Source organism: Alnus glutinosa, chromosome 8 (genome assembly GCF_958979055.1).
Source record: "Alnus glutinosa chromosome 8, dhAlnGlut1.1, whole genome shotgun sequence".
In the NCBI taxonomy this organism is placed as follows: domain Eukaryota; kingdom Viridiplantae; phylum Streptophyta; class Magnoliopsida; order Fagales; family Betulaceae; genus Alnus; species Alnus glutinosa.
The window spans coordinates 11,814,091-11,836,940 of record NC_084893.1 but is presented as its reverse complement, the minus strand read 5'-3'; the positions used below and the strand labels follow the sequence as shown (position 1 = coordinate 11,836,940).

The 22,850-nt window shown below is 38.1% G+C and overlaps 1 protein-coding gene across 1 annotated transcript; it reads left to right on the top strand.

Moving 5' to 3' along the window:
• The first annotated feature begins 2,581 nt into the window (after window positions 1–2,581).
• On the top strand, window positions 2,582–13,220 carry LOC133875729 (uncharacterized). The gene is made up of 4 exons (XM_062313940.1): window positions 2,582–2,716; window positions 2,926–3,722; window positions 11,233–11,478; window positions 12,689–13,220. The coding sequence occupies exons 2-4, from the start codon at window positions 3,000–3,002 to the stop codon at window positions 12,818–12,820; spliced, it is 1,101 nt and encodes a 366-aa protein (XP_062169924.1). The 5' UTR covers window positions 2,582–2,716; window positions 2,926–2,999; the 3' UTR covers window positions 12,821–13,220.
• Window positions 13,221–22,850: the final 9,630 nt, after the last annotated feature.

Sequence of the window (22,850 nt, the reverse complement as noted above, 5' to 3'; positions counted from 1 at the left end):
CGAAGGATCGGGTTGCGGGTTTCACTCCCGGGTCAGGCGGGTTCGAGTTCCTGGGTTCCCTCGATCGACGACCCAACTCTGGCCATCGAAGGATCGGCTTCCAGGCCGCCGGAAACAGCGTCGCCAGTTCTCTCTCTCTCCGGCTACCTCTCTCTCTGGGTCTCTCAGCCTCTCTCGACATCTCTCTCTTTCTCGATCTCGTCTCTCTGATCTCTCAATCTCACTCTCTCGTCTCTGTTTCTCTCCTCTCGCGCTCCCTCTCTGTTCTCGGGTAGAAAAAGAAAGAAGAAGGAACGAAGAACAGAGAAGAAAGAAAGAAGAGAAGAAGAATTAAAGAAAAAAGAACAACTTGCCGTGCAAGTTGTTGCTTCTTTTTTTTTTTTTTTCCTCAACTTATCGATTAAGTTACTTACTTAAAAAGTTTTATTTTATTATTATAAAAAAAAATATTATTAAGCCAATTAATAAGTTTTAAAAATATATTATTGGCAATTCGGGTTTACGAGTCGGGTTCATGTCAGACCCGTTTATGTAATCAGGTCAGTCGGATTGACACGAACCCGACCCGTGAACCCGAATTGCCAACCCTAACTATCTAGATGTTTTCGTTGAGACTATAGGATTGCCCTTAATAATGAGATTGAAACGCAAAAAACCGATGGCGGGGTGGCAGTTGTAAAACCAAAAATTTGCACACTCCTACGGACCACCCTTAAAAGCATATTTTGGAGTTGTTCGATCAACCCCAACAAATCTTTGGGGCGGTTGACTACTTCTTGCTTGCTTTGGAGGTGGCCGATCATCTCCTCAAAGTAAAGTTGGAGCAAGTTTTGGGGATAGCAAGCATTGGTATAGGGTGGCTGACCACCCATTTTGACTTTAATTTTTTTTTACCTATTTTTTTTTAATCATTTTTATTTTTAATGATGTGACTCATTCTGAACATTTCAATATGAAATGCAAGCCCGACAAATTTTAGAATTTCCAAGGATCTCAATCCCTTAAAAAAAGATAGATTACATAAAGCTCATGTGAATAACCTTAAGGACATGCACGATCAATCACTTTAGTCGATCACAACAATTTGAGTCGTCCACTGTTTGTCACTGAGAGACACATGATAAATTATAATCATTATTTGATTCACTCAAGTTAACCAAAATTAGGTGTGGCACTGCCTTTAACAGTATTCCTAGTAAACTAACTATTACTTATATAAAATTTGGCTAAAAAACTCTCTCTTTTTTTTTTTTTTTTTTTTTTTTTTTTTTTTTTTTCTAGTTTACTAGCTACTTTTCAAAAACACCCCATAAGAAACTCTCAAAATCTATTTCTAATCCATTTAAATATTTTTTTTTATTATTTCTTTATTTTCATGATAGGTAAAAGGTTTATTCTTGTGGTAATCTATTCCTCTCTATTTTAGTAATTATTTTTCCTTTTAGACTTGATAACTTGGGTTTGTTTAATGGTGCTTTTTTGCTTTTTAGTTGTGATGTGACATATAGATGAACGTAGTTTACAATGTTTTGCATGTGTTTAGAGTTTTGAGTTGTTTGTTAATACTTTTAGAGCTTGTTTGAGATTGCATTGAAAAATACTTTTGTATTTTGAGTTGTTTGTTAATACTTTTAAAGCCAGTTTGAGATTGCATTGGAAATTAAAAACTTTTGTCTATAGAAAAACTTCATTTTCAAGCTTCCCATTGGATGCATCTTTGGCACTTTTAGAGAAAAAAGAGCTATTAAAATTTCTTACTAAACTAACATTTTTTTTTTTGCCTCAAAAAGCTTTTAAGTATGGGTTCTACATATCCAAAGGTTGATTAAAAAAAAAAATTTGTTGGAGTTTTAAAAAAGTTGTAAACGTATTACATCTCTTTATTTTTATTTTTATTTTTTGGGGTAATTACCTTTTCTTCCATGAACTACTGGCCATTGTCAATATGCTACTACAGACTAACACATCGACCATAAGAGAGCATTCAACTACTATTTTTGTATCTTTACACCCCTTCCATGCGTTAAATTCGTGAAAAGACTCAAATACCATAATTTAAAATCAAAATTTACAAAAAATACCCTCAAAATTAAACAAATAATAATAAAAAAAAGCGAAAAAAAGGAAACTAAGGGGGTGGCCCGCGAGGTCCTCCCCCAAGGAAGTGGCTGCCCTTTTTTTTTTTTTTTTTTTTTTTTTTCTTTTTCTTTTTCTTTTTCCTTTTTCTTTTTAAATATGTATATTAGGTTTAATATATATATTTATTAATTTACTGTTTACGGCATTTTTGTTTTTAAACAAAATTTAATGTTTAAGAATTGCATATTCTGTTCGATTTAACGAGATTTCCTGATGAAAGTTGGATAAAGGTAAGAAAATTATAGTTGAATGCTCTCTTATGGTCGAAGTGTTAGTTTGTAGTGGTATGTTGACAATAGGTGATGATAGCTCGTATGAAAAAGATAATTATTCCTAATTTTTTTTTTTTTTGTCTTTTTGTTTTTTGGTGTGTGTACTCTACTAGCCATTTTTTATTTTATTTTTTTGCCTTTCTTTGTAGTCATACTTGTCACCGAGTGGTCTCACTATTCGTCTTTTCTAATCTTCACTCAATTTTCTCCCTCTCTCTTTCTCACACACAGGGACACACCAGTTGAAGACCAAATCGAAGAGCAACGAGGAGCTCTCCTCGTAAACTGGTTGTGGAGTTTTCCAGGTTCCACTCTTCTTCTTTCAGTTTTTGCCTTTCGTTTGGTTGCCTAGAAAATATTTTTAATTCATTAAAAAAAGCCTCAAACGTTAAACATCCGGTTTTCCCTTTTTCGTGAAGTTTTGCGGCCATAAAGTGGATTCAAATTTTAGGTGGATTTATTGGCTGGGTAATGTTAATCTCATAGAAGTTTGTCACCCTTTTTTTTTCCCCAGGGTCTAATCATGGAGTTATAGCACAGGAAGACCTGAGTTTTCTGCCATTTTGATTGCCAAAAAAATAAAAAAAAATGAAGCTAAGCTTCACAAGTGCATGCTGTCCCTCTAATTTCTCAATTTTTACTAAACCCTCTATTTGTACTAATCTTCATCGGCCAGTTTGCTCTTCTTCATTATCCTCCCTACCCACTTCATTAAAACCTCAAGTTCCGCTCTTTCTAAGACCACCAGTGCACTCAGCTACCGTTCCTGACCTCAGAAACTGGCATGATTGGGCCAAAAACCTTGCTTCTTCAGTTGGGACAAGGTTTCTGGACTCAGACAATGGTCCAGACTCTAGCCTGTTGTCTAGGGAGCTTAAGTGGCTCATGGAAGATGCGATTGAAGATCACTCGGTATTTTCCCAATTGGGTATTGGAAACAATCAGACAAATGTAAGATTAAGGGCAGGCATACAGGAGCTTTACAATCTGTGGAAGCAGAGGATTGAAGAGAGAAGGCCTTTTCAGTATGTAGTTGGCTGTGAGCATTGGAGGGACTTGGTTTTGAGTGTCCAAGAGGGGGTTTTGATTCCAAGACCCGAGACTGAACACATTGTTGACTTGGTGGCTGATGTGGTTTCAGACGATGAAGGATTAAGAGAGGGGTTGTGGGCAGATTTGGGGACTGGAAGTGGTGCACTTGCTATTGGAATTGGGAGGATTTTAGGGAGTTGTGGAACAGTCATCGCAACAGATTTAAGCCCTATCGCACTGTCCGCGGCAGCTTTTAATGTGCGGAGGTATGGTCTGCAGGTTAGTGAACACATCATTCTAATATAAGGATTACTGCGTCCATCAATTTCACATGAAAATCACAAACACAATAATAGTATTCATCCCAAAATCTATCTATTGTTCCCTGTTCCTTGTCAAAATGAAATGCTTGAAGTTATTAAATTGCTTCTAGTAGATCATTTATTCAACATAGAACGTGAAAGATGGGCTCCAGTTTATGATTTATTCAATTTAGTAGGAAAAAAGACCACATCCGTTAATTCTTTTAAGTGTCTTGCTATTGCGTCTAATGAAATATCCTAAAGGATTTTGTTTTTATATCATTGATGTCCAACTCATATCGCAGTTCCTTCCACACAAGAATAAAGTAGAGGGTGAGGTCATGAGTTAAGACCCATTGAGTGGGCATGTGACTTACCAATGAAAGAAGAAAAAAAGATTATGTTTTATGGAAGTTGGATCAAAACTTTTGACTGCATTCCTAATTTCCTGTTTTATCAAACCCTCACCAGCCACAGATCTTGCTATATCAAACCATAGCCCTAATTTTCATGCTGTAGTGTAAACTCTGTCCTGTTTTCCTTGTGGGATTAGAGTTTCCTGCACCAGAGATGCAATGGAAATATTTGTTGACCGGATAATATGTTTTCTTTAAATAAGATGTACTGACATGCACAGTTATAATCAATAATATGGAATTGATAAGTGCATTATCAAGTCATTGTCTAAAGTGCCTAACACAAAAGAATCTTGGAGAATAAATATGCAGGCTAACCTTAGTCATTGCCCTAGCTAGGACTTTTGGGAAATCTAGTAGATACTCTTTTACTAAATTAACTAGCAGAACCTTTCAGATAAATAATTGATGGTAGTAATGTCCAAATTGTTTGGAATTTTTCATACATGGGAATAATTTTCCTTTAGTAGTTATCGAGTATGCTTTTTCTTTTTTTCTTTTTGTCCGTCCTCCCAACTGGAACATACAGCGGGCTAAAGTATGGTGGTTCTCTGATTTCTTAGACAACATTTAGATAATGCAAATGCAAGTTCAAAGACTCCTGAGATGTTATTTATTTATTTTTTTGGGGAGGGGGGGGGGGGGGTGTTTATTATTAGAACAACACTACACAGGTTTGTTTAAAAAGTGACCATTAAAGTGACCATGACTCTCTCTCTAGGGTCTCTCTCATCGGTGTGTGCTGACATTTCTTTCTTTTGTCTTCTCTTTGGTGCCAGTGTGGCTATAGTCTTTGGTGTTGGTAATGGGTTCTCCAAGGTTTTTATTTATTTATTTTTTTAATAGGCAAAAGTCTTTGAGTTCTTGGTAGTATAAGGGGGGACTTACCTATGTTCGGTTGAAAGGTGTTGAGGGGTTCCCGAGTAATGTTTTTGGGTAAGAAGATTGTTGCTTGGTTGGCGACCGGAATGGAGGAGTTGGCTTGAAGAGAAGAGGTGTTCGAGTTTGGCAGAATGTTAAGGGATGGGAACAAAATTTCATAGCTCAGAGATGCTCTAATAGGTTTGGCCGGTTTCTAACGATGGCAACATATGGGGGTGGTGGTCGGAGAGGCTTTATTGTAATCTTGGAGGGGTGGTGGTCGGAGAGGCTTTATTGTAATCTTGGAGGGGTGTGAAGTTCAGCGCGGGGGGGGGGGGGGGGGGGGGGGGGGGGGGGGGGGATGTTGAAGAAGCTGTGTCGTTGAGCTGAGAAAGCAAGTGGCTTTCCTCGAGCTCTCTCTTGGCAAGGGGAACAGAGCTTGGCCTCCACATCAGCCCTCTGGCTTAAATGTGGTTGGTGGTTCTTCCTCGGTATCTAAAGGAAAGGTGCTGATTGATGGTTTGGCAGAAAGACCTTTGTGGAGGAGGTGTTAGGTAAGGAAGGGCAATTGCGCAGTTGCAGAAATTCCCAACGGCACCGGTAGTGACAGGGAAGTGTGCCCCTCATGCGTTGTCCCGCTAGGAGGGCGATGCAAAGACCATTGGGTTTGTACCTAAGGTTGCCTAAGGAAGGATTACGACTACCTCCATTCACTATTTTCGTGCTACATCAGGAGGCGTGGATGTACGTAGGGGGGATGTGATCAGTGTCGGTGGGACCCTTCAAAATATGAGAAGCCAAATGGAGAATATAAAATGTGAGGTGGATTGGGTTCTCACATTTCTAGATGAGGGTTTGATATCGATTGGGTTTGAAGATTTTAATAAACTGGATAAGGCAGAATTTGCGACTGTGAAAAATTCAGAGAGGCGCAACTCGTGCTTAAATCCCATGTTTTTATCCAAAGCCCACTATTGAAGGTCAAAGCCAAAGCATTTGACTCTCCCCCATCCATCAGATTTTGCTGGTGAGGAGGTTGAGGTTTCAAACATTGGCGACAACAATAATAGGGGTGAGGAGGTTGAGGTTTCAAACTTTGGTGGCAACAATAATAGGTCTGGAGGTTTGCTTGTCTGGCTCAGCAAATAGGCCAAAATGAAGTCATAGTGGCTAACTCGGTTTGCTTGAGAAACAAGGAGTTGAGGGCTCAATTAATAGCTGTATCATCAGAGATAATTTTTTCCTCTAGTTGGGGTTCTATACATATAACATCATAGTAGGCTTTCGTTGCCCAAGGGGGGAAGCTGGTTCCATGCCTGATATTTCTAATAAGATGGTGAGGTGTGAAGTGGGTGATGTGAATAGGAGTAATTCTCTTGTTAATGTATCCCCGTCTTGTCTGGAAATGGAGGTGCTTTCTAAGGAAGAGCCCATTCCTTTGAAATCATGTCACCCATCTATTAATAATAAAGGGCAGGAGCTAAATCTTCAGCTTGGGTGCTATAGACTGTGAAGGGAATTCATCTCATTGTCGGGATTTCGTGTGAGGGTTTTGAAGAGGAGCTTATGGCCTTGTTTACGGCCATTGAAGTGAGTCATTCCCAAAAGGAGTTGGCTTCTTGTTCCAATTTGGTTAACAAGGACAGTAGAGAGTTAAAAAGGTTATCTTATTCCATCAACTATGACATGAAAGGTGGTAGTGCTAGCCGTGGCAGAGGCAAAGGGAGGATTTTGATTGATTCTTAATGAAGTCCAAGCTTTAATCATGGAATGTGAGAGGGTTGAATGAGGGTTATAAATGCCTCAAAGTCAGAAACATACTTAGATAGTGGACGACATATATTATTTGTTTCCATGAAACTTAATTGCAGTTGATTTAGGGTTGTCAACATGTGGACTGGTGTTATTCAGCTTCTAGAGGGGCCTCCAGTGGTATCTTGCTTTTGTGGGATATGAGGATTGAGGATAAAATTGAAGGGCGTGGGGGAGTTTCCTGTTGCCTGCTCATTTTGAAACATCAAAGATGGTTCCTCTTGGGCTTTTGCGGGTGTATATAGGTTTAATTCTGATTGTGATAGAAGATTTTTACTGGGAAGAATTCACTTGCTTGCTTAGTTGGTGGAACTTGTTGTGGTGCATTAGGGGAGACTTTAACGTCACTCGATTTCCAAGTGAAAGATTGGGTGAAATTTTTCTTTGTCTTGCTATGGTGGAGTTCTCTGACATTATTTTTGATTAGGGCCTCATGGCTATTCTTCTTGTAGAAGGGTATTTTACATGGTCAAACAAGCAGGATCCTCCCTCTTGGTTAAGAATAGATAGGTTTCTTGTTTCTCCGGAATGGGAAACCCAGTTTCCTGATTTGTCTTAAAAAAAGGTTACCTAGACTTTGCTCAGACCATTTCCCTATTCTTCTTGATTGTTGCGGCGTTCAGGGTGGCAAAAGATATTTTAAGTTAAAAAATATATGGTTGAAGGCCAAAGGCTTCTGGACAGAGAGACAATGGTGGTCTTGTAATCATTTTCAGGGTTGTCCAAGCTTCATTTTGGCTCGTAAATTTAAGGCTTTGAAAGCCGATTTAAGAGTCTTGAATGAATAGGTTTTTGGTCATGTGGAGAACCAGAGAAAGAATCTTTTCGATGAGCTTCGTATTCTTGATGGTTTGGAGGAAGAGAGCTTTAAATGTTGAAGAGAAATTGAGGAAGAAAAAAGTTAATAGTGATTTGGAAAGGGATATATTATTGGAGGAAATAGGTTGGAGGCAAAACTCGAGAGCGCTTTGGTTAAGAGAAGGGGCCAAATGTACGAAGTTTTTACATTGTGTGGCTAACTCGAATAGGAGAAACAATTCTTTTGAGTCTCTGTTGGTCAATGGCTCAGTTTTTTCAGATCACACTGAGATTAGGGAACACATTGTGCAATTCTATTATAGATTGTTTACCGAACAGTTTAGTTGGCGGTCCAAGTTGAATGGCCTTGCTTTTGATTTCAGTGAGGAGGACGATGCCTCTTGGTTGGAGTGGCCGCTTGAAGAGAGTGAGGTGCTTTAGGTGGTGAAAGGTATGAAGATAAAGTGCTAGGCCCTGATGGTTTTTCTTTGACATTTTTCCAAGGTTGCTGAGTAGTGATCAAAGAAAATATTTTGGGGGTGTTCCATGATTTTCATGCTAGAAGTAAGTTTAAAAAGTTTTGATGCCATGTTCATTGCTCTCATTCTAAAAATATTCGGGGCTATCAATGTTAAAGATTTTCGCTCAATTAGTCCAGTGGACTTTACAAGATTAATGCCAAAGTCCTCATTAATAGGTTGAGTAGGGTTGTGGAGAAGATTATCTTGAAGCCTCAAATTGTGTTTGTCTGAGGTAGGCAAATCCTTGACTCTGTTCTGATAGCTAATGAATGTCTGAATAGTAGGATCAGATATGGTGAGCCTGGGGTTCTTTTCAAATTGGATATTAAGAAGGCTTATGATTAGATCATGTCAATTGAGAGTTCTTATTATATTTGTTGAAGAGGTGCAATTTGGGGGAGAAATGACATTTTTGAATAAAGTTTTGTATTTCTATGGTGCGTTTCTCTGTTTTGGTGAATGGTAATTCTTCTGGATTCTTTAGTAGCTCTCGTGGTTTGAGACAGGGAGATCCTTTGTCATTATCATGGAGACTTTTAAGTAAAATGCTTTCTGCTGTTGTCTAAGGGTGGAGGGATTATCTTGATCAAGAGCACCTTATCCAATTTGCCTCCGTATTTCTTGTTTCTTTTTCCCCTCCCGGTTGATGTTGCCAATCGCATGGTTCTACAACTGGATTTCTTGTGAGGTGGTAGGCTTGTACAAGCGGTTACGGTTAGCGTTTATTGGCTCTAACTGCTAATCGCCACCGCCTAAGGCGGTTATTGAATTTAAACAACGGCAACCCCTTCGCTTAGGCAGTTAGCAGTTATTAAAACCTATAATTAGCGGTTGATAACCGCTTTTTTATGAGGAATTTGACTAGAAAATCCATGGTTTACGTTGTCATTCATGGACATCAGTGGCCTGCTTCCTGCATCTCGGTTCTCAGCAGCTGCTGCTAATTGCATGCTCCTCATCCTTTCTTTGATTGCATCTAATGTGCCACTGGTTACTGCAATTTCTTAATAAATGAGTACAAAATAAAGAAACAACAAAACAAAACAAAGCCAGGATCACTACTAGCATAGATTACCTCCAGTTATAAATCTCTCATTTCTTTGGTCGCCTAATGAGTTCTCAGAGGTGAATCCCCTAGAAGAAGTAAGGGCATTTATGGCCCTCTTGTCTTCAGTATACTATGGTGGTAGATTAAAGTTTGTTGGATCAGATTTCACATTCAATGATTTTGCATCATTTAAAGCATTTGTATGTACATGGGAAAGAGGCGAGAGATTGAGAGAGGAGGTGACGGTGTGCAGGACTGCTGCGAGTGCGTTGTGAAATGAAATGAATGAAAAGTATGAAACCAAAAACCCTATTCTGTGTATAAGGGAAAACCTACATTAAACGATGTCGTTTTGATGTTATTTTTGATGTTAAATACGTAGTATAAATATTTATATTATTTATATATAAGGGTAGGCAGTTGGCAGTTCTTAACCTCCTACTCCTACCCCTAAAACCGCTAACTGCTCTGCCCTAGGCGGTTTAAAAGTGGTTATGCGGTTAGTGGTTAGCAGTTACGGATATAGCCGCCCCATTTGTAGAAGCCTATGAGGTGGGCTAGGTCGAGCTCAAATATCACCTAGAAAGTTGGTTTAATATTTGTCGTTCGATTTTTGAAGGTCGGTTGGGGGTTCAAAACCTAAACCTGTTCAATTGTGCTCTCTTAGAGAAGTGGTTGCGGCGCTATATGCATGAGAAATAGGCTTTGTGGAGAGTAGTGGATTCGAAGTATGCTAGCTCATGGGGTGAGTACCGTGAGTGGTGTTTTAATGTGGTTCATGGGTTGGGGTGGGGTTATGGAAATTATCAGGAGGGTTTGGGGGTAGTTTTCTAGTCATACGAGATTTGAGATGGGAGATGGCTTTAAGTTTGATTTTGGAATGACATGTGGTGTGGAGATCATGCCTTGAATGAAGCTTTCTCAAATTTGTATAGTATAGCTCGTGTTAAGGATGCCTCTATGGCGGATCATTTGGAGGCTTGCAGTTGTCTCATAAGTGAAATGTAAGCTTTATCAGAGGGTCTCCTAATTGGGAGGTGGAAGTCTTTGTTTCATTCTTCAATTTGTGGTATTCCTCTAGAGTGAGTCAAGGAGGTAAAGACAAGTTATGCTGGGTTCTTTCCAAGAGAGGATTGTTTGACGTTAGATTGTTTTATAATGTCATTGTCCCCCATAATGAAACTCCCTTTGGAAGAGTATTTGGCGGAATAAAGTTCTCATGGGAGTGACGATGTTTGCTTGGTCGGCTGCTCTAGGGAAGATTCTCACCATGGATAATCTAAGGATGGATTGTTAGTGCCTTATGGAGTGTTATCTTTAGTTGTGCTGGACTAACTTGGGTAATGCCTAAAAGAGTAGTTGACTTTTTTGATTGTTGGAAAGGGCTGAGTGGCAATCCCCAGAGTGCAGGAATGTGGAAAATGTATTGTCTTGTCTTTTGTGGTGTAATTGGAGGGAAAAGAAATAATAGCAGTTTTGAAGACCGCGAGAGGACGATGATGGATTTAAAGTCATTCTTCAAAACTCTTTTCTTTTGGGCAGTTGCATTAGACTTTACTAATATGCCTACTTTTCATGATTTTATTGATTTTTTTTTTATTTTTTAAAAAAATTTATTGATTATCTCTAATGATAAAATCTTAAAATTGATTAACTAATTATTAGGATGTATTTATAAAAAAAATATAGACAATGAATAAATAAGTTAATTGAATAACTCGTGAACAAGCTCGAATTTATTCAAAAAAATAAATGAATGGAGTTTGAATAGATTATTTAGCTTGAATTTAGCTTGTGTTTGAAATAAAATTAAATGAATTAAGCTTGAACACTCAATATTTGGCTCAATTACAACTTTAGCTACATGGAAATTAACCTCTTTGAAAAAGAGACTCATTTTATTGGGAAAAATTAGAAGTATATTGATTAGCAATTGAAGTTTCTAACTTTTTTCTCTCACCTTTTACTTAAATTCAAAATCCCTAATTATTTTGGTCATTCTTATGGTTCATTTTATAAGAAACCACTCAGGATGCAATTGAATTAAGGCAAGGATCATGGTTCAAACCATTGAAGGATGTGGAAGGAAAACTTGCTGGTATTGTAAGTAATCCACCATACATACCGAGTGACAATATCCCTGGGCTACAAGCTGAGGTTGGTAGACATGAACCAAGACTTGCATTAGACGGTGGTCTTAGTGGAATGGATTATCTCTTCCATCTTTGCAATGGGGCTGCGTCAATGCTAAAACCTGGTGGATTTTTCATTTTTGAGGTATGGATCTTTCAATACATAGAATTCAAAGTTCAAATTTTTGAATCATCTTACTACCAAATTTATTATTTGCTTTTATTTTCTACTCATTGATAATGTTATAGCAATAAGAGAGTCTGCAAAGTCTACAGAATTGGTTCATCCCCCCGCTTTTGGCATGGAAAATAAGTATTAAAAAAAAGGGCCTCGATGGAACAGTTATTTTTGAATCTTTAAGATTTTTGGCATTGATAGACATTTAAATGAGACCACCCCCTGCGCGGCTGGAAAAATTAACAAAAGATGGACATTTAGATGACTGTGGCTCAAGCATGTAAACTTCTTTGATTAAAAGCTTATAGAGATACTTAAAAACAATTAGGTATGTCATGTTCTGAGACATTTGGCAGGAGGCACCTGTCTTTGAGTATAACTTGCTTACTGCATCCAGAATAACATGTACACAAAATATCTGTGGGCTTTGTTTGAATTAAAGAATTCAAGGTGGAGTTTCGCTTTGAGGTGAGTTATGTAAGGTCCAAATTTCAAATTATGTTGTTTGGATTAGCATGAGAAGGGATGTCAACAATCCCAAGGGACTTGGACTCATCATTTCATAGTATCAAAGTCCCAAGTAACATCAAGGTTATTTTATCAACTTTATTATCTAGTTTGAATGAGTTCTGAAACCTGACAACTCTACCTTGAACCTATGCCCAAGCTTTATCAGGTTGCTCTCTTCATAAACCGTCCCAAATTCTATTAGTGGAGTCCTTAATCTGCCTTAATTGGCAAGACAGTAGGAAAACCATTTTTTCTGGGTACCTCTAGTCCTATGCTCACTGTATTGTTGTCCCCTTGTTCCTGCAACATGGCTTCTAGTGGGTTCATATATGAGGAAGATTTCCATATATACTTGCACATAGAATTCACACTAGATACTGCAAGATCAATGTTCTGGAATTTTAAATGGTTACTATTTTCTATGAAATTATACAGGGATACTAGTCAGCACTAAAACATTAAATAAATACTTAGAAAAGAAGGCCATGAAGAGAGAGCCTGATGTGTGGCACTGCTTCCATATTTTTCTTGCTTTACTGTAACATAACATAACATGCTTGAGCCAGATGTGAACTCCCCGGACTTTTGTTGGATTTGATTAGTTCTTTAAAATTCAATTTGCTGATTTTTATTTGTTTTCCTTCTTTTTCCCATCTTCTCTGCGCAGACAAATGGTGAGCAGCAGTGCAGGTGTCTTGTAAAGTACTTGGAAAATGATATGAGAGGCAGCTTCCGCAGTTTGGACATAGTATCTGATTTTGCTGGCATTCAAAGATTTATAACTGGATTCCGTCAATGATATGTCAATTAAGGTTAGAAAAGAAAAGGAAAAAAGAATCCGAAACCTTTCTCCTGCTTTTCAAGAAGCCATCCTTACGTTTATGTAACTCTTTACTCAGTTGCATGGATATCACAACCCTCAAGCCCGGCAAGACAGAATGAAGAAACTTCTCCCATCCAATCACTCCTACCAACTTTTCCACAATTTGTTTCACAATTACCTTTTACTTAACTTTTTTTTTTTATTTTTTATTTTCTTGAATTTCTGGGGGTATTTTTGTCTTATTGAAAAAAATTGTAAGGTAATTTTTGTCTCTTTGCTAGGCTTTGGGGATATGGACAACTTTTTGATAGTTTTGGGAAGACATTGTTCTAATTGAAAGTTTGAAGAGAATATTATCAATTGAATGATAGTTTGAGGGGGTATGTGGACTTTTTCGTATTAGTTATGTTTTTCGACTAGTTAAGTGTCTAATCTTTGGAAAAATTATATTTACCAACCTCTAACTATCACCCTATATATTTGCAATGCCCCTTTAATGTTTTAATTTTTGTAGTGTTCGTTTCAATCTATCACAACTAATGTCTCTCTTTCACGACCCAAAATGGCAAAAACATTATTCTCCTCATAATTAATTTACCTTAATTTCGTGGAGTATAACTTTAGGGTGTTACACTCTCCCCTACTTTAATAATTTCGTCTTAGGAATTTGCTTGAAAATCCTACTTATCCTTGTGGCCTCGGACGTCTCATGAGTTTTATCATAGAAATATTATTAATAAATTAAAGTTCCATTGAGTGCTTCCTCCAATATTATTTGAATGAATAGCCAATTCATCCAGTGACTATCGTGTTTGAAATATTGTATGTAAAATTGATAGTATTTGTGAAAAAAAAAAAATTAGCGAAACATTGGAATGGGTCGGATAAATTTTGAAAATATAATAACCAAACTATTAACAGTCGAAGATGGTTATAGTAAGAAGTAGACATTCAACAACATATTTATTAAATATATAGTTTTTAAGTATACTAAAACTTACCTCAATATATTGCGAAGTTAGTATGGGGCATGTCAGTAACAGAATAGTCCATTCTCTCCCTCTAAAATCTCTGTATATGTTCTATAGAGCTTTCAACAATATGTTTGGAGAATATTTGACAAATTAATGTTTATATCTAGTAGACTGAATATTTATTTTTATATTAAATATAGGTTTTAGATAACAAACTACCAAGAACCAACCCTTCTATCTTCTTATTTTTAATATTAAATATAGGTTTCAGATTACTATTTATATCTTGATCACTTATGAAGAACCAACCCTCCTCCTACCTTATAGAACAAACTACCAATATTTAGCATAAGAGAGATGCTAGATGTTATAATTCTATCTAATAAGACTGACGCGGCACTTTCAATTAACCTTTGGATTACAGTAATAATGCTATATGCCAGACTCCTATCTCTTTTTTATCCTCCAAAATGTGACATGCCTTTTAAAATCACTATTGAATTTTTTTATCCAACAAGGCTGACGTGACACTCCCAACTAAGCTTTGGATTAGAGTAATAATACTATATGCAAGATTCATATACCCCTTTTATTTCCCTAAATGTAACATGGCTTTTAAAATCACTATTGGATAAAAAATCTAGCATTACTCTTAAACAAATATTGAATATTCAAACTCAAGTAGTGGTTTCATTTCTTACCAAAATAGCCCCAAGAAATACGTTAGTCTAAGAGGTGTTCGAAATTTGCAAGGCATGTAAAATGCCGGATGAAAAATGCTACACACACTTCCACTCCCACACTCTCAAGTGGGAGTATGTGTAGCATTTTTCATACGACATTTTTTGTGTTAAAAAACAGTACATTGGACGTTCGAAACATCTTTAAAATGTTCAATGCGGACTCTTGTCTTTGTTCTAAACAGTACACCGAATGTTTGACCCTATTTGAAGAGCAATTTTAACCTACTACCCACCTTATTTAGCTTTATTTCCTTCAAATCTCGTTTATTTAAAACACCCCCACCCCCACCTCCACGCTCTTTAAACTTCTTTACACCTTCATGCATCATTGCTACTTTGTTTCTTGAGTGAGAGAGAGAGAGAGATCTTAGAGAGAGAAGATGTGAACTTGGTGTGGTATAACTACATTGAGGTAAACCTTGAACTTTAAACTCGTTTTTCATATTATGAGTATCCTGATCATGTATTGTAATGAGATTTAAACATATCATGATGTGTTCATCATTGATCTCTCGTAAAAAGGAATATTTTCAAAAGAATTGGGAGCTTATATTATTTTTCACAAACTCTCATGTTGTTATGATTTAACATGTTATAAAGCTATTTTGAGCCTTGGTTATAAGGGAGAATGGTCTGGGTATGCGCTTTGAGTTTTTTTTATGTATTCTGGTACCTCTTGAATGTTCGTTGCATTTGACCGAACGTTCGACAGTGACAAGAAAAAGTTAATTAGGATTTTAATAATAGGTTAGAGTATTAAGGTTGTATTGAGGATTTTTACGGGCATGAGTTAGAACTCTCGTTGTATTATGTTAATATTAGGGTATGTTTCGCAGTAGTGATAGTTCAAGATGTCCGAGCCTACGGATGAGCATTTGAGGTAAGTAAATATTTACAAAATTGGTCTTATGTTAATGTGCGATATGTTGGTGGACTCAGCATGCCTTATGTTTAAAATGATATGTCACGAGCCTACTAAATTTTATACTACTTCGTGATGAGTATTACTTATTTTACAATGTTAATAAATGAACAATTTTTGCATCGTATAACATAGTACACCGGTACATGCGGTAGGACGACCATGAGCTCACTATATGGGCTTGACCTTATGGTTATAGAAGTTACTTTGAGATGAGGATGAGCCTTGGATCCAATGGTTGTTTTGTGACTGGTGCACCATTTATGAATGGGGTCACGATTACGACTTTGCTAGTAGTGTGGGGCAACCTAAGGTTAGAATTGGTCTAGACTCTAGTATATGACAGTATACGTACAATATTCATGGTATCGATGTTGTATTACAGGTCCCTCGGGATAGTGCCAACCCTACCGGAAAGTGGTTAGTATCCTGTTTTAGTTTGTGATTGGTTGTATTCTGTTGGACAAAATCACTTCTATGTAATGTTGCTTATTTAATCAGGGATATTGTTCTATTCAGAGTCTACACTTCGTTTATGTGCTTCAAGAAGACTTTGTGCAGAATTCAAAACAGTAAAGTTCAAATCCCTTGCATCCGTTCGAAGGACGTAGTATTTCGTCCGGACTCTCATCAGTCAAGCAACATCCATCTGGACGATGAGAACTTTCCGTTCGGACTCCCATCTGTGTCTAGAAGCTTCAAACTATTCCAGATTGCATCCGTTCTGTCACAAGTCATTGCCGTTGTGTGTTGTTGCTGTGCTACAATTGAAGTCTATCTTAGGGAGGAGCCTTAAGGTAAAGGATTCCATTGAAGACCCGTTTAAGTAGGTGACTTGGTTGGGAGACGTTCGTGTTAGGTTACACGTCAAAGTTCAAGATACAACCACTACACAATGGTATGTAAGTGCTACTGCTTTGTCACTAACGTTGTCTTTTGAATAATGGATATCCTGGGTTTGGCTGCCCCGGAGTGGTTTTTCTCTTAATTGAGTTTCCACTTTGTTAACAAAATATTTGTGTCATTTAAATTCCACTTTTACACATGTTACACACACATATGTTAAATTAGAAGTCACTTTATTTTTCAATTGGTATCAAAGCTTGGTACACTTTGTTTAGATTTAATTCTTGAGTGTTATCCTTTGATTTCTATTTTATCTTGCTATGTCTCAAAATCTTAATACTATTCCTGCCTTTTATGGTACGAACTATGGCTATTGGAAAGCTCGAATGCGGTTCTTTTTAAAATCCACTGATTCTTGGAAAACTATTGAAACTGGTTAGATTGAGCCAGCGGATACAAATATTGAGCTTGTAACTGAAAAGAACGCACGACTTGTCAATGACAATGCCCTCCATGCTCTATGTCAAGCGCTTTCACCGTCTGAATTTACTAAAATTTCAAACTGTGGAACTGCTCAAGAAGCATGGCAAATCTTAGAAACAACATATGAAGACATAAAACTTGTTAAATCTACCAAACTTCAAATGTTGATTTCTTGATTTGAAGAAATTAATATGCTCGATGATGAGACATTCGGAGAGTTTTACTCTAAGATGAGCGACTTAAGAAACTCAATGTTGAGTCTTAGGAAGATCATCTTGGATGTAAAACTCATCTGAAAGATTCTAAGATCTTTGCCTTAGCGTTTCAGAATTAAGGTGACTACCATTGGAGAAAGCAAAGACTTAGAAGAGATGAAGATTGAAGAGTTGGTGGGATCTCTTCAAACCTATGAGCTGTCCCTGCCCCCAGTCAAGAAGATGCTATGGCAATGTTGGCCAAGAATTTCGGAAGATTAATGAGGAATGATCAATTCAAGAAAAAATTCTCCGAAAAACTGAAGAAGGCCCCCAAAGAGTCTGAACCTGAGGAAGCTGAGAAGAAAGACCCAAGAGGCCCAAGATGCTTTGAATGCTCAGGCTTTGGGCATATACAGGCTGATTGTGGAAACTTCAAATAAGGAAAAAGGGAAGGCTTATAATGAGACTCTCAGTGATGTCCGAAGAAGAAGAATCTCTTGATCAAGACAAGTTTCTAGCCTTTGTGGCTCCCCATGAAGAAGAGGATGATTCTTACTATTCTGAGCACAGTGATGAAGACGGGGAAGAACTCAATGAGGCATATAAAATCCTCTATGCAGAGTTCGAGAAGCTGAGGGAGATTAGTAAGTAGCACATTCATGAGCTGAATAGCCTACAGACTAAGAAGAGCTCGCTGCTGCTCAAAATATAGGATCTAGAAGAGAAGCCACTAGAGACACAACTTCAGTTAGAAAGGGTCACTGATGAGAAGCTGACCCATATGCTGTCAATTTAGAAGTGCCCAACAGACAAAACTAGACTCAGGTATGTAGCTCCTCCCTCTGACATTCCCTCTACTTCTAGGACTGTTTTTGTCAAGCCTACAGTCCCCGAGCCTCCACTCACAATCGTGGACAAAGGAAAGGACGTAATTGGTGGAGATATTCCAATCGCTTAGAAGCCTCCCACCATCAGATGACCTCCTATATGCCATCATTGCGGCCTAAGTGGGCACATCCGACCCCATTGCTCTCTTCTCAAGGCTTAGAGATCAAAGGTCAAGAAAGAGGTGCTCGGACAAGCTAATTTCGGCGCAAGACCTCTGGCCCAGCGTTAGGCCCCACTGTATCAAGCCCCCCAGTATTAGGCTCCTTAGCATCAGCGGCATCAATAGAGATTTGTTCCTGCCAATCAGAATGGCAAACTCAAGACTAACAAATCAAGGCACTTCATGAAGAAGCAGCAGAAGATGGAGGATGATCAATTCTATAGGGAGCTTCCTATTTGGATGCAGAGTATGAAGCAGTAGATGGATCATCAGATGAAGTCCTGCCAACAACCACAAAAAGGAAGGCAAACTTGGGTCAGAAAGGAGGCAAACATTCACTCCTTGAGGGGGAATGGACTCGCCTAGTTGGTGAGGGTACACATGCCTAAGATTTGGTTCCTAATCCTAGAGCATCAGGTTTGATTGCATTGCAAGATTCTCTACATGTCATATTTTTATTTGCTTTGCAATTTAGGAACCATTGTTATTTGCTCGCTATTTCTCTTGTTGTTCTTGAGAAAATTTTGCAGGTACTATTAGGGGAAGACAGAAAAACCACGTCGGGCGACTGTTTTTCTTTATTGGTAATTTTGATCCCATCTCTTTGAAGACAGGTTTGATCTTACCACATGCTAGGGTTATGAGTGTCTTTTTACCATTATAGCATATTTTTATTTTATTTTTTTTCATTAAAAAAAAAATTGGGGGAGAAGATGCAGGAATTTTATTTTTTTCTCTTTTCTTGGCATGTCAGATATTGCATGTGTTTTTGCCTGATATCTCAATTCTTTGTGCATTAATTAACTATACTTATATATGATTGAGATTTTATGCTTAATATCTGTCAAGTTTTCCTGTGAATCTAAATGCTTGCTAGATAGTTATTTTTCTCATGCGTTGATTTTGTGCACTATCCAAGGCTTTCCTAAGGTACATTTTTTTTTCTCTCTGACTTTTTGCGTTTGAAGATTCTTATGAGAGAGATTTTTTTTTGTAAGATGGTCAAATTGACCAACTCGCTAGTTGAACCTAGAACCTAAAAATTCTAGCATTCTCTCTAGGTTGCAGCACCAAGTGATAAAAAGCATTCAAAAATCAATAAATCTGGATAAATAAAAAGATCCAATGCTTATTGTGCTATAATCTGCTCTTGAACTTGTCCCTAAAAAACAATTAGTGATCAAATCATTGTGGAAATAGACGGTCACTAAAGGACTAAGTAAAAAAAAGTGCTGCATCTTAGGGGGAGTGTATCAGATGAGGGTTGCTAGGCCCTAGTAAAATAAGGTTTGACTTTTACTGATCTTCATTAATTTTTTCTTTTGTTTAGAAAATTCAATTGCTTTAACTCATATTAGTGAACTTCATATCTTATTGAGAAAGTCTTCACACACACACACACACACACACACACACACACACACACACGAATTGCATGAGTTGAGTAATTTATTTAAAATTTCTATCTAAAGGGAATTTTGTGCAAATTGAACTATTAACTCTTAATTATATCTCTGCATATTTTTGAAATGCTATTTGACTACTATATCAGTTGATTATACATGTGTATTCTGAAGCTGACATTAGGGAAAATATTTTTTTTGCAAATTTTCCTTTAGTTTCTGTTTTTTAGTGTCCGGACGGGTGCGACTCAGACGTCCGGATGGTCAGGTGACACGTCCGGACGCACACGGCTCTGTCGAATGCTTATGTGGCATCCCACATCTAGACGGGTACCCTACAGGGTTAAAGATCGCGTTTCAGCCCTAGCCGCCGCACCCCATTTCGTTTTTCTCTTGATTTTTGTCGTTTTGTTGCAGGTTTATCGTAGTTTCTTGCATATTCTCAGCTTATTTTATCCTTTTCTGTCCTTTCTCTCATTTCCAGGTATGTTGCCCCATCTTTTATTGTTTAGGTATTTTTGTGGTATATTCTTTAGATAAAGACTGCATATTTATATTTATGATATCTGCTGCTGAGTTTGGATTATCTGTTATGGCATTTATTTGGACTGTGTTGGATATATTGCTTGTTTGTAATTTTTGGGAAGTCGAGTTTACTGCCGTTATAATGCCGATTTTTTTTGGACTAACAAAACCTAATATCTTTGATGTTATTTTTGGATTATTCTTTGCAGAATCATGTCTACCACCAGTTCTCAGCGCAGAGTCCGACAGAGGACAGAGGAAGGCAATGTTGCTTCCAGAGCTAAAATTGCCAACAGACCGATCATTCCACAGCGGAATGTAGTCAGGGCTGATGTTATGGTAGCTCCCCTAGACTTTATCAGTGAGATTATTTAAACATATAACTGGGGCTACTTCCACAATTGCGCCTGCATCGTACTTACCAGACTGGTCAGAGAGTTCTATACTCATCTGGAGGTTGTGCAGGATGAGGACAGTGGCATCATCCTTCAGTCTATAGTTGAGAGGCATGTGATTTTAGTTGATCCTCAGGTCATTAGCTAGATCATCGGGGTACCAGTGCTTCAGATTTTAGCCAGCCCTTTTAATGAGGTCTCGGTGGCTCCCTCCTTGGATGATCTTAGGGAGTTCTTTCATGCTATTCCACAGGGCGAGGAGTGAGCTACCACTATCAGAATCAGTGCTTTTTCTTCCCCGCACCGCCTGCTTGTGAAGATTGTCCAGCACAATCTCTGGCCTACTGTTAGGAGAAGTGATCTGATCCAGAAGAGAGCTTAGTTCCTGTATGCCATCATTATGAGATTGCCATTTTGCTTGTGCACGTATATTCTTAATATCAAGCTGGAGGCCCGAGATGAGAGTACTACAGGTCTTCCTTTCGGCTGCTTGATCACGCAAATTATTATGCAGTATAATATAAGCATCTCTGGAGAGCCAAAGATGAAGATACAAGAACCCCTCAGCAATCAGACACTTATGAAGTTTAATGCCTAGCTGGGGCATGAAGGCCAAGATGAAGCACCTCAGCCTCCTCTTATACATGTTGAGGTGCCTACTGTAACATCTTCTTCACAGATTGCTCTTCCACCTCCTCAGTCTGATGTGGTGTTGACCCAGATTCTAGAGTCATTGCACGAAGGTATGAGCTCGATGCAGCAAGTGGTTCATTCTATTGACCTCCATGTAGAGCAGTGTCAGTTGTATATTCAGGAGTGTCTCCAGCACCATCGTCCGGCTCGTGATGAAGAGAACCATCCTACCTTGGCTGAGGAGGATTGATTTCTTTTTAGTGCTTTGGTTATTTATTTTGAGACAATTTGTTTTATTCTGTTTTCGGATTTTTTGTAAAACTTTATAAATCTTGGATTTATTTACTCTGTTTACCCTTGTCCTGCTGTGACATTGAGGAGGGGGAGGGGGGGGGGGGCTAATTTTAATGTGGTTTTTCTAATACTCTATTTTACCCTTTGTCCTTTTGACACAAAAAGATGTAGTATTTCTTGATTTGGACCGGGATTGTATTTTTAACCATGTCAAGTGATTTTTGTCCCAGAATGGCCAAAGGGAGAGTTTGTTAGTTTGTTATTGACTGCATTCTGTTGGACAAAATCACTTCTATGTAATGTTGCTCATTTAATCAGGGATATTGTTATATTCAGAGTCTACACTTCGTTTATGTGCTTCAAGAAGACTCTGTGCAGAATTCAAGACAGTGAAGTTCAAATCCCGGACTCTCATCAGTCAAGCAACATCCATCCAGACGACGAGAACTTTCCGTCTGGACTCCCATCTGTGTCCAGAAGCTTCGAATTGTTCCAGATTGCATCTATTCAGATGTCTCAGCAACACGTCCGGGTGCCTTTCAATGTTCGACGAGTAAAAGGATTTCCTTTCCAAACACAGATATGGGAAGACAGCTGCAAACCGTCCGGATGACGTGGTTATTTCGTCCAGACGCTATCCTTGATAAGGCAAGACGTGCAGAAGAGTTGAAACCGTCCGGACGTCTGTCTACATTGTCCGGACACTTAGTCCTTATTATGGAAATAGCTTACAGCAGAAGTGCAACCATCCAGATGCTAGGGTAACACCGTCTGCAAGTAGCTCTATTCAGGAAAGAATTTCAGTAAATTTGGAAAGCCGATTGCACAATTGTCCGTCCGGACGCCCTCAGCTATCGTCCGGACGACGCCTAGAGAAAATCGATTCAGACTCGATTTAGGTCTTCTGTAGCCTATAAATAGAGGTGTCTAGGCATGTAATTTGTAAGAATTCGGTATTGAATTCCTTAGAGCTTAGAGAGTATATTTTAGGAGTTGTTGTGCTGATCCGCTTGCTCTCAAGCTGTTGCCGTTGTGTGTTGTTGCTGTGTTACAATTGAAGTCTATCTTAGGGAGGAGCCCTAAGGTAAATGATTCCATTGAAGACCCTTTCAAGTAGGTAACTTGGTTGGGAGGCATTTGTGTTGGGTTACATGTCAGAGTTCAAGGTACGACCACTGCATAAGGGTATGTGAGTGCTATTGCTTTGTAACTAGCTTTGTCTTCTGAATAGCGGATATCCTAGGTTTGGCTGTCTCGGAGTGGTTTTTCTCTTAATTGAGTTTCCACTTTGTTAAAAAATTATTTGTGTCATTTAAATTTCGCTTTTACAATATTTTGTTACACGTTACACACATGCATGTTAAATTAGAAGTCACTTTATTTTTCATCCTGGGTAAACGATATAGAGAATAGCTATGACCTTGTGTGTGTGTGTATATATATAGCATGTTTTTCTCTACATTAAGTTCTTGTGTTTGTCACCAGAATTATGCCTCATCAATTATTCAAAATAAACTACCATTTTGTCTAGCGTAATGACAAA

Excerpts from the sequence above, each read along its gene's own strand:
- LOC133875729 (XM_062313940.1), top strand. The coding sequence starts at position 3,000 with ATGAAGCTAAGCTTCACAAGTGCATGCTGTCCCTCTAATTTCTCAATT. Across the intron at positions 3,723-11,232 it reads TGCGGAGGTATGGTCTGCAG|GATGCAATTGAATTAAGGCA; the intron begins GTTAGTGAACAC and ends GAAACCACTCAG. Across the intron at positions 11,479-12,688 it reads GTGGATTTTTCATTTTTGAG|ACAAATGGTGAGCAGCAGTG; the intron begins GTATGGATCTTT and ends TTCTCTGCGCAG.